Source organism: Schistocerca cancellata, unplaced genomic scaffold (genome assembly GCF_023864275.1).
Source record: "Schistocerca cancellata isolate TAMUIC-IGC-003103 unplaced genomic scaffold, iqSchCanc2.1 HiC_scaffold_782, whole genome shotgun sequence".
In the NCBI taxonomy this organism is placed as follows: domain Eukaryota; kingdom Metazoa; phylum Arthropoda; class Insecta; order Orthoptera; family Acrididae; genus Schistocerca; species Schistocerca cancellata.
This window is the reverse complement of record NW_026046793.1, coordinates 5997130-6009643: the sequence shown is the minus strand read 5'-3', so window position 1 is coordinate 6009643 and position 12514 is coordinate 5997130. Positions and strand designations below refer to the sequence as shown.

The window sequence follows — 12514 nt, the reverse complement described above, 5'->3', positions numbered from 1 at the left end:
AAGTGAAACCTGCATTGCCAGTTTGTCAAAGGATAAGTTTTGGTCCTGTGTGAAATCCACCAATGGATCAAATTTATCATTTGTAGATAGCAACTGCACAAAAATGGAAGATGGAAAAATTCTAGAGTTAGAAACAGTTACTCAGATCACATGTTCTCCACATTCACTTCCGTGCACACATTGACATATATGCATGTGACACGTGTAAGCAGGAGTGTTCGTGGAATGGAAAACTAAGAGTCAGGAGGAGGGGGCGAGGGTCCAGTGGACATTATGAAACAACTATTAGATAATACCTGTAGCCTCTCTTAAAGTAGTTGATGACAGACGTCAGTGACTGTATATCCTCTAACACACAGTAAACAACTGTTTTTCGATATCTGAAGGAGCATGAGAAAATTATCATTTCCATAATTTTAGGGGCTCCGGACAGGTTAATATCTTAATTTCCATTCCCCCCCCCCCCCCCCCTCTAGTCATGGTCTACAGAATTTACCATTCCCAATAATAAATAAAACACGTATTATCTCCTTAGTTCTGGTTTATTCATTTGTTTCAACAAAACATTGTGCGAGTAACCATGTATACGAGGGGCATTTGAAAAGTCTGTGCATAAATAAAAGCTACTTATGTGTTTGGCGTAAACCTTTGTTTTTCGAAATAGTCTCCTTTTAGACTTATGCACTTCATCCAATGTGATTATAATTTGTTGATCCCTTCCGAATAATAGGAATTATCCGTATGCAAAACAGCTATTAGTTCCTGCAATCACCTCCTCGTTTCAATAAAATCATTGTCCTGCCAGCTATTTCTTCAAATTGGGGAACAAATAGTAGTCTGGAGAATAGGGGGGATGTGAAATGAGTTGGAATCCTATTTCCATTAATTTTGTGACCACTACTGCTGAGGTGTGTGAAGGTGTATTGTCGTGATAAAAAAGGACTTTTTTGTGGTCCAATTGCCAGCGTTTTTCTTGCAGCTCAGTTTTCAAACAGTCCAATAATGATGAATAATATGCACCTGTAATAGTTTTACCTTTTCCAGATAGTCGAATCCCAAAAGACAGTCGCCATAACCTTTCCGGCCGAAGGAACGGTCTTTGCCTTTTTTGGTGCAGATTCTCCCTTGGTAACCCATTGTTTAGATTGTTGTTTGAGCTCAGGAGTATAGTAATGTATCCATGTTTCATCCACAGTGACGAAACGACAGTTAGTCCTGTGGATTCTTCCTGAACGGCTGCAAATCATCCTTGCAATGCTTCGCACAATTCAGTTTTTGGTCAAGCGCGAGCAATCCCTGAACCCATCTTGTGGATAGCTTTCTCATGTCCAAATATTTATGCAAAATAATATGTACCCATTCATTTGAGATGCCCACAGCACTAGCAATCTCACGCACCTTATCTCTTCTGTCATCCATCACCATATCATGGATTTTATCAATGATTTCTGGAATTGTAACCTCCACAGGGCATCCAGAATGTTCAGCATCACTTGTGGCCATATGGCCACTCCGAAAATTTTGAAACCACTTATAAACTGTTCTAATCAAAGGTGCAGAGTCACAGCAGTGTTTATCAAGCTTCTCTTCAGTCTCCTGAGGTGTTTTGCCTTTCATAAAGTAATGTTTAATCACCACAAGAAATTTTTTTGTCCATTTGTTTGACAATGACTCCACTTCCTTGATTCACGTGAATGTCAAACACAAAGAAATAGACCAATATGGCTGAAAAGATACTACTAACTGAACATGACCTCGATACGGGCCAGTGGTGCCATCTCTTGGACTTTGCACGGACTTTTCAGATGCCCCTCGTATGTAATAGTTCTCAGATTGAAATTTGATTTTTGAATCCCCCACCTCTGAGAGCAATTATTTAGGAGGTAGTGATTCAGTAGCTTTCAAAACACTTGAGGAAGAGAAGCTACGTGGAGAAAACGTAACGATCACCAAGCAGGAGTGCAAAAAAGCAAATGGGTATGAGGCTATGAGGACTGAAAACTGCATATAAGGGAAAGAAATTGGAAGATGGCTGACGATTAGATGGTAAGAATAGACATGAAAAAATCTGTCAAGGAAAGAATTCAAAACTATTATGGCATAGCAGTAGCATAGAAGATATTAGAAAAGCTGTGTGGGCAGTTTTGTTTCACCTCTTCAAGAGACAATAAACCCAGTCATAGGCCTTCCAGAAAGTGATTTTATTTACAAACCAGCTATTTCTTTTGCAAGTAGAAATCTTGAAAGAAACTTCCAAGGATTTGTCAGATGTAAATCCACTGACGAAAATCCTCCCAAAATCCTAACGAGTCCACGAACAGTGTAATCTGGGAGAGAATTCCCGAGAGTTTTGGTGGCAATCGGTATACTGCATTTTGGTGTCTTGGATGCAGTGACAATATTCAGTGAAGGAAATGTTGCAAGATATGAAGTACTGAAAAGGCTGCTTGAAACCTTTGGTCATTTTGCAGTAAAACAAATGTTAAATTTAGATAAAGAAAGGCTTTTTGTGTCTGAGAACTGTTTGAGACTTTGAAACAATGGCAAGACAGGGAGGAAAAAGGATATTGCAAGATGAAATGGAAGAGGATGCAGACAACCCAATGTATGGAGCTGGGAGGCATTGTCAACTTTAATGGCTGTTTTCTGTAAGTTGTATTTTTCAAGAAAAAGTGTACTTTCTTAGTTTCTATTAACCAGAATTTGTTCAAAATTATGGGGTATACTCATTGGAGAATTGTGCATATTTTAACACGGGGATTTTCGTATTTTGTAAATCTCAAAGAAGTTAGCCTTATGTACATCGAACGGTGTAGAAAGTTTGTCTACTTTTCACAAATATAATTATCTTAAAAATAATCAATACTTTCAGAAATACCTATGTTAGTGGCTAGAAATGTGCAACCCAAGGCATATTTTCTTCAAATTTTTACTCCCAATAATTGCTGAAAAGGGTACCTTTTATATGAATAAATATTACATTGTTTAAGATAGGGATTTTTCCAATCTGCCCAAAACTCTTTAAATGAAGTAAAATCATATCAGCCATATTATGTCTTATGTAACTGTGTAAAGTTTGTGATTGCTATTTGTCCTGTGGTTAATGCTTTCTCACAAAGGCGACACTGTGTGCAGTAGAATCAACATTCATTGGTGCTGAAGAAATGTAATACTTGCCAAGAAATAACTCCTGTTCCTCTATACCTGCAACAGCTGAAATGAATATTGTTTTAATGTACGGCCTTTTTTTTCCAGAAAAGTGCTCAGAAGGAATTAATGAATTTAGCTAGCGATTTGTCTCATAGCTGGCACAATATTGAGAAAGCAGCGGAAAAAGCTAGAAGGAAACGTTCACAGGTAGACATAGAATGCAAGGAAGCACCAAATCATCTCACAGAACTAATGAACCAACTGAGAAGAGCTTCAGCAGAGGAACTTAAAGCTGTAAGTATCTCCTTCTCTTCCATGCAGATAAGCAGGTCTTGTATAGCTTTCATGTTGCATGATGCATATGTAGTTACACCATCATTTCTGTATATTTGATGTGGGAGAAAAGTAATGAGACTGATTTTTTATGTACCGTAGTTTTTATTTTTTCAGTCAATAATATTGCCCAAGGGAACTCCCTTGGGCAACTATACACTGGCAGTCATTGTTCCCACTCTGGGTTGCAGTGCTCTCGGTCACATTCTTCTGAATGTTCCTGAATCCCAAAATGTCATTTTAAGACATTTTTCAATTTTGGGGAAAAAATCAAAAGGACTCAGTTCAGGTGAATAGTGGGCCACAGAACAATATGAAAGCCTTTTTAAGTAAAAAATTCCACGATGGAAGTGGCCGCATGGCATGGGGTGATCTCACGAAGCAGCATCCACTTGTGTGCAATGTCCAGTCTCAGTTAATAATTCTCTCTTTCCTGGGCCTTTCAACTTTAGCTTTGTAAAACATTTGGTTGAAAGTTTGTCCTGGAGGAACAAATTCTTTATGCACGATAGCCCTACTGTCAAAAAAGCAAATTTGCTTTGTTTTGATCTTTGATTTGCTTATTTGAGCTGTTTTTGGTCAAGTAGATGTGTGTGTGCCACTCCTTACTTTTCCACTTTTTCTCAGGATCCCACTCATAAATCCACGTGATGACTCGACTAAACCATTAGTGTGCCAAAGTTTGATGTACAGTGAAAGTGTTTAACAGGTCACCCATCATCCTTATTGTTAAACTTCAGTCTGATCTCACAAGAGCACGCACACTGAAGTGTTTTTCTTGGTGTTTTAGGGTTTCGTGTAGCTGCTGGCTCGCACCTTGTACTTGAAACTGAGTCAGAACACTTCACAAGATCTGTTACCCGACGTAACATCTGAAGTATTTACCTTTTCCTTTTAATCGAGTGCTACAGTTGATTTTCTTGAAGTCGGGGTCCTGCTAATCAGTGCCTCAGAAATCCTGTGTGTTGCTGAGGAAAGGCTCGACTTCTTAACATTCTGAAGTTACTGGAGCAAAAGAAGAAAACTTACTCATATCATAAAAAGCACGTCCTCTAGTTTCAGACATATATTTCCTTGAGTAGTTGTACGGCTCATTAGTGTGATTCACGAATTAGAGAACAACACAACTTTCATAAGACATATGCCTTGAAGGCTCAATATGACAGTCCAGATTGCAGTATATTTCAACTGTCGCAAAACCATCCTGTCTCTCATGTTAATTTTTGGAGAGTGTGGTTGCTCTTTGACAGTCAAGCCACTGCCAAGCCACCACCACAAAACGTAAAATGTGCCACCCACAGCGGGTGAAGCAATTTGTCACCACTTCTTGCTGTTTCCTTGTATTCCACACTGCCCGCTTAATGTCTGCAAACACGAAAACAGCCATGCACAGTATATGTTCTGCGACTTACTTGCTACTACTTAATATTATTCTGTCATGTTCATCTTTCCTTGCACCACATGACGAGTGTTATACAGGCGCCCACTAGAACTGATAGACTCAATTCAGTGCGTACACATACAGGGGGCGCACACGCGTGCAGACGCACACAGTTTGTTGCCTGGGTTACTTCCCATCAAGGGGACTCTCCCAACATTCACAAAGTCTCTCTGCAGTGCCGTATAATTGTTAACCAGTTATTTTCAACAAGATGGTGTAACTTCACATACAGCTCGCGTTTCAATGTCACTGCTTGCTGATGTTTTTTGGTGATCGCATTATTTAACTGTGACTTTGGCCTCCACGATCGCCTGACCTAACACCACCTGACCATTTTTTTTTTTTTTTTTTTTTTTTTCCCCCCCGGGGTTTAGCAAAAGCAACTGTCCAAAATCCATCAATGAATGGAAAACTGCAATATCTACTTTCACTGCTTTTGTTACAGAAGAAATGTTACAGCTTGTGTTTGGGAACATAAGACGAAACTATCTTTGGCTGTAGTTTAAACTATTGTTTCTTCAATAAACTGGTTCTGAGTATAGTGGCATCAACATAACATGGTTTTACACCCAGAACTGTTTTATTGAAGATGACAAAGGCTGTAAAAGCCTATGCTCTCGTAGGCAGTTGTACTGTTATATGTATTGTAGTATTGGAATAAATCCCCCCATGAACCATGGACCGTGCCGTTAGTGGGGAGGCTGGTGTGCCTCAACGATACAGATAGCCATACCGTAGGTGCAACCACAACAGAGAGGTATCTGTTGAGAGGCCAGACAAAAGTGTGGTTCCTGAAGAGGGGCAGTAGCCTTTTCAGTAGTTGCAGGGGCAACAGTCTGGATGATTGACTGATCTGGCCCTGTAACACTAACCAAAACGGCCTTGCTGTTTTGGTACTGCGAACGGTTGAAAGCAATGGGAAATTACAGCCGTAATTTTTCCCGAGGGCATGCAGCTTTACTGTATGATTAAATGATGATGGCGTCCTCTTGGGTAAAATATTCCGGAGGTAAAATAGTCCCCCATTCGGATCTCCGGGTGGGGACTACTCGAGAGGACTCGGGAGAAAGAAAACTAGCGTTCTACGGATCAGAGTGTGGAATGTCAGATCCCTTAATCGGGCATGTAGGTGAGAAAATTTAAAAAGGGAAATGGATTGGCTAAAGTTAGATATAGTGGGAATTAGTGAAGTTCGATAGCAGAAGGAACAAGACTTTAGGTCAGTGGATACAGAGTTATAAATACAAAATCAAATAGGGGTAATGCAGGAATAGGTTTAATAATGTATAAAAAAATAAGAGTGCGAGTAAGCTACTACCAACAGCATAGTGAACGCATTATTGTGGCCAAGATAGACATGAAGCCCGCGCCTACTACAGTAGTAAAAGTTTATATGCCTACAACCTCTGCAGATGATGAAGAAAGTGATGAAATGTATGATGAGATAAAAGAAATTATTCAGGTAGTGAAGGGAGACGAAAATTTAATAGTCATGGGTGACTGGAATTCGACAGTAGGAAAACGAAGATCAGTTTGGATTCCGTAGAAGTAATGGAACACGTGAGGCAATACTGACCCCTATGACTTATCTTAGAAGCTAGATTAAGAAAAGGCAAACCTATGTTCCTAGCATTTGTAGACTTAGAGAAAGCTTTTACAATGTTGACTGGAATACTCTCAAATTCTGAAGGTTGCAGGGGTAAAATACAGGGAGTGAAAGGCTATTTACAATTTGTACAGAAACCAGATGGCAGTTATAAGTGTCGAGGGGCAAGCAGTGGTTGGGAAGAGAGTGAGACAGGGTTGTAGCCTATCCCCAATGTTATTCAATCTGTATATTGAGCAAGCAGTAAAGGAAACAAAAGGAAAGTTCGGAGTAGGTATTAAAATCCATGGAGAAGAAATAAAAACTTTGAGGTTTGCCGATGACATTGTAATTCTGTCAGACATAGCAAAGGACTTGGAAGAGCAGTTGAACAGAATTGACAGTGTCTTGAAAGGAGGATATAAGATGAACACCAATAAAAGCAAAACGAGGATAATGGGATGTAGTCAAATTAAATTGGGTGATGCTGAGGGAATTAGATTAGGAAATGAGACACTTAAAGTAGTAAACGAGTTTTGCTATTTGGGGAGCAAAATAACTGATGGTCGAAGTAGAGAGGATATAAAATGTAGACTGGCAATGGCAAGGAACGCGTTTCTGAACAAGAGAAATTTGTTAACATAGAGTATAGATTTAAGTGTCAGGAAGTCATTTCTGAAAGTATTTGTATGGAGTGTAGCCATGTATGGAAGTGAAACATGGACGGTAAATAGTTTGGACAAGAAGAGAATATCAGCTTTCGAAATGTGGTGCTACAGAAGAATACTGAAGATTAGATGGGTTGATCACATAACTAATGAGGAGGTATTGAATAGGATTGGGGAGAAGAGGAGTTTGTGGCACAACTTGACTAGAAGAAGGGATCGCTTGGTAGGACATGTTCTTAGGCATCAAGGGAGGACCAATTTAGCATTGAAGGGCAGCGTGGATGGTAAAAATAGTAGAGGGAGACCAAGAGATGACTACACTAAGCAGATTCAGAAGGATGTAGGTTGCAGTAGGTACTGGGAGATGAAGCAGCTTGCACAGGATAGAGTAGCATGGAGAGCTGCATCAAACCAGTCTCAGGACTGAAGACAACAAGAAGATATTTGCATGCAGTGGGGAAGGGTAAAAAAAATTAGATATTTGGGTAGCACATGGCCCAAGCCAACATCACAAAATTGAGTGGGTGGCCATATATGCATCTCCGCTTGTCATCAATTAGCTCATGAACAACACCGACCATTTGTATGTTGTTGTTGTTGAGAAATGATGTCTTTATGCTAACTTAAGGAAAACGCAGCAGCTACTCACTGTACAAGACGTGCATGCATCCACAAAAGATAATGTTATGCATCTGGTAGAACAATGACGGTATGGTGTACTACAAATTGCTTCGCTAAGGCGTAACCATTACTGCTGACATTTACTGACAACAACTGAAATGTCTGGCAAATGCAATCCAAGAACAATGACCGGGAAGATAGCGTGATGTGATGCTACTCCACAGTAATGTCCTCCTGCATTCTGCAGGACTGAAAAGTAATACTGGAGCTGGGTTGGAAAGTCACTCCGCACCCACCTTATTCACCTGATTTTGCGACCTCAGATTTCCACGTTCTCTGCTCTCTATCAAACAGCTTTCAAGGTACTCCCTTTCCAGATGGAAACACCCTCTGAGCATGGCTCGACTAGTTCTTCACCTGATAGCCACATGATTCCTACAGTTTAATTGGAAAGTTACCCTGGCATTGGCAGACTGTTGTAAACATTGAAGAAGAATATGTCAGTGATGACTAAATCCTTGTTACGTGTATCTGTTGTGTTTAATAAGCTTAGGTACAAATGCTATGAACTTACGCAGCAACCTAATAGTATGGAGGTTAGTGCTTAATGAAGAAAAGATTGTAGAAAGTCAAACAATGGAAAATTCAGGTTGGAATGCAACAGTATTATGAAAAGGATAGTTGCTTCTCACCATATACCGGAGATGCTGAGTTGCAGATAGGCACAAACATAGGTTGTATTTGTGTGTGGAGAAGAGGGAGGGGGAGCATATTTTTGATAAATATCTTGTTGGCTGAAAGCTGATTTTCTGACAGTTTTTTGTTGTGCCTTTCTGCAACTCGGCACCTGTGCTATATGATGAGTAGCAGCTGTCCTTTCCATAATATTGTTAGATTTTAGAAAGTGTTGCAGGTATCACTAAGTGGAAGGAACACCTTGGCATTTTATACGAAGCTGGAAATTTAATTAAGATATGAGGATGGTTTGAAAAGTTCTCAGAATGGAATAGAAAAAAAAGTACTTACATCACTGAAACATTTTTTTCATTTTTCAATGTAGTCTCCTTGTAGACTAATGCACTTGGTCCAACAATGTTCCAGTGCCTTGATCCCATCTCGAAAATGAGTTTCCTCCAGACTTGCAAAAGAATTGTTAATTCCAGCTATCAATTCTTCATTTGAAGTGAATCTGCGTCCACCAAGAAAAATTTTTAGTTTTGGGAAGAGATGGAAGTCTGTCAGAGCCATATCAGGTGAATAAAGTAGGTGTGACAACAATTTATACCTTAGTTCGTGTAATTTTGCCATGCCGCTGGCACGTGTGGGGGCACATGTCAAGAGTCGCAGCACCCATCTTGCAGATAATATTTTCATTTCTAATTCTTCAGTTTAAATGCGATATACCTTTTCAGATGATATCTGGCAAGTGTGAGCAATTTCACGCATTTTCAATGGGCGATCCTCCACACCTATTTTGTGCACTTATGCAATGATTTCTGGAGTAGTGACACGTCTTGGCCGGCCACTGTGCGAATCATCTAAGATCTCTCGACCAAATGTAAATTCGTTCACCCACTTGGCAACAGTTGTATATGAAGATGCATTGTCCCCTAGTGTATTCTGGAAATCGGCATGAATGTCCTTTGCTTTCATACATTTCTTTACAAAGTTCTTAATCTCTGCTCGAATCTTGAATTTTCATTTTTTTTTTCTTCCTTTTTCCCCCCATCTTTGCAAATCACTACGTGGGAGCAACAGAGCCAAGTCACAGCCACAGCTCTCTTCCGAGAGCATGACACCTGTTTACAGACAACAGTCCAATGAATATCACGTGAAACACTCGTTGTGCTGGTGCTGACCTCTTGTGGTGATTCCGAGAACTTTTCAAACCACCCTCGTACACCAAAGAAAGGAGTGCCTTACTTGTTGGTAGACTAAGCTACATGAAGACATGTGAAAATTTGTTCAATAAAAATATTAGAATGGAGGAGGGATCATGCGCTTCCGTTATGATACAATAGTTAAATTGTGTTGAAATTATTTCAGTAATGTATGAGATCATGGAAGTAAGTGCAGTCAGCTGGTTATCACCATTCCCTACATCTACATCTATACTCCACAAAGCAAAGTCAGGTGAGGGTGGATGGTACGTTATGTATCAATGTCGCACCCCCACACTCTTCCCCATTCCATTCACAAATGACTCGTGGGAAGAAAGATTGCTGATAAGCTTTCATGTGAGGTCTGGGGTATCTCTAATTTTCCCTCCATGGTCTTTTCGTGAAATAGTGTGTACATAAAGTTCAAGAATACTTTAAATTATCGTCGACTGCGGCAGTCGCTTCCCGTATTCTCTCCCAGAGCTCTGCTACATCACATGCTAGGGCGGTACATACACCAGATCTATAATGTGTCCCCACAGTAAAAAGTCACATGGAGTGAGATCTGGTGATCGGGAAGGCCCTTTCATGAAACAGCTGTCCCCTTTTGTAGCAAGGACGATCTATCGATGCGGCAGCTCCGTGTTCAGGTACCGATGAACTTCGCAATGAAAACGGGGTGGAGCCCCATCCTGCTGAAAGATGAACGGAGAGTCTGATTGCATTTGAGGCATCAGCCATTGCCCCAACATGTCCAAGTAGGAATATCCAGTGACAGTACTCTCGGCAAAGAACAATGTGGCCTGTACAGTTTTTGACGCGACACAGCACAAAGAACATTTACCTTTGGGGAATCGTGCTCAAATTCAATGCATTCATGTGGATGCTTTGAACCCCATATTCAACAATTATGCCTGTTCACTTTCCCATTAGTGTGAAAAGTGGCTTCATCGCTAAAAATTAAGCGATCAACAATGCCATCCCCATCCTCATTCAATTGTTGCAACTGCAAACAAAACTCAAAACACTTGTCTTTGTTGTCATTGAGCTTCTGCACTAGCTCCAATTTGAATGGTTTCATGGACAGCTTCTGTCACAGGACTTTCCATACTGTCATTGGAGCAATTTAGAGTTCACAGGATGCACGATTCACAGATTCCTTTGGAGTCTTTACAAATGTCTCTCGTACGTGCTCCACATTCACTTCACTTGCACTGGGACATCTGCCTCTCTCTGTCGGGCACAAGAAACCCGTCGTAACAAATTTGTTGTGCCAGTGGTAAATGGCCTTCCATGTTGGTGGCTTCTTGCCATACTTGGTTCTAAACAATCATTGAACAGCTGTAGCACATTTTTTTCTCGAATTCCAACACACAGAAAGCTTGCTCTGCACCTGAACGCGCTACATTTGCAACTAGCACTGACTATCAGCAACTTACCAAACTACGCTGTGGTGGTATACATAAAAAAAAACTTTCAGGGTTTCTCTTCAAAATGACATGTATAATATCTGTCCAATGTTTGGTTCTTGTGCAATAAATAATTGAGTGTTCCCGGACTATATGTACACCCTGTACATGTTGTAGGAAGCAATATACTAGTAACTCTTCTAGGAATGATAATTAATTGAAACCCTCAGCTCCCGACAGGTGTTGTTGATATACGTCGATGGGGACAGCTGAAAATGTGTTCCCCGACCGGGACTTGAACCCAGGATTTCCTGCTTACATGGCAGACGCTCTATCCGTCTGAGCCACCGAGGGTACAGACGAATAGTGCGACTGCAGGGACTTATCCCTTGCACGCTTCCCGTGAGACCCACATTCCCAACTGTCCACCGTCTATATACGTAATGTACCTAATAGATATTTGCCCTTCCACTCATTACTCGCGCACACCAAGTTGTCTATTCCCATAAGAGTTCAGGCAACCTGTGCGCATTTGCACAGACGAACGTCAATGGCTGGATAGCCTTTAACTATATATATGAAGATAGTAATTGTTCTCGAAAGAACAGATACCATTGATCACCGTGCAGCTTCTCTAGAATAAATGATAATTAATTAAAACCCTTATCTGCTGACAGGTGTTGTTGATATACCTCGATGGGGACAGCTGAAAATGTGTGTGTGTGTGTGTGTTCCATGTAAGCAGGAGATCCCGGGTTCGAGTCCCGGTCGGGGGGCACATTTTCAGCTGTCCCCATCGAGGTATATCAACACCTGTAGGCAGCTGAAGGTTTCAAGTATCATTCATTCTAGAGAAGCTGCACAGTCATCAATGGTATCTGTTCTCTCAAGTACAATTACTATCTTCATATATATATTCTAGGAATGTACGCTCTTGGAAGTATTGACAGTAAAGAGCACAGTGGTGCAGAATGCTTCTCTTGCAGCGTCGCTCTGGGATTAGCTGAGCATCATCTTCACTCTCTTACTAAATGAACCTTTAACGAAATGTGCTGCTCTTCTTTGAATGCCCTTGTTCTTGTGTCTTTCCTGTCTGATACAGAAACCAGCCTGATGAGGTTCATAAAGTATTGGTTGAACAAGGGTTTTGTAAGCTGCCTGCGTTGTGGGTTGCCTCCATCTCCACAGGATCTTCCAATGAGTCTGTTTGGTGTCAGCCGCAGCAATAAGTTTCATGTGTTCATTCCACTTTAAACTGCTCCATACGTACATTCCTAGATGTTTTATGGGAGTGATTGCATCCAGTGAGTGTTCTGCAGTTGTTCAGCCATATAGCAGTGGGTCTTCCTGCCTATTTATTTGCAATTCATTAAATTTGTTTTACGTTGAGGGTCACCTGCCAATCCCTGCACCAAGCATTGATCATT

The 12514-nt window shown here is 40.7% G+C and overlaps 1 protein-coding gene across 15 annotated transcripts in view; it reads left to right on the top strand.

Annotated features, from left to right (window-relative positions):
* Positions 1-12514, top strand: part of LOC126143126 (disks large homolog 5-like) — a 556312-nt gene that overhangs the window by 294805 nt on the left and 248993 nt on the right. For 5 of the 15 annotated variants that reach the window (XR_007529641.1, XR_007529644.1, XR_007529642.1 and 2 more), the window contains exon 7: positions 3256-3444. The exons of the other annotated variants lie outside the window; for them this stretch is intronic. Coding sequence is in view for 1 of the 5 variants with exons in the window: in XM_049915325.1 (XP_049771282.1) it covers positions 3256-3444 (189 nt within the window). In the remaining 4 variants the exon portion in view is untranslated. The remainder of the gene's footprint in view (positions 1-3255; positions 3445-12514) is intronic. 15 annotated transcript variants of the gene reach the window in all.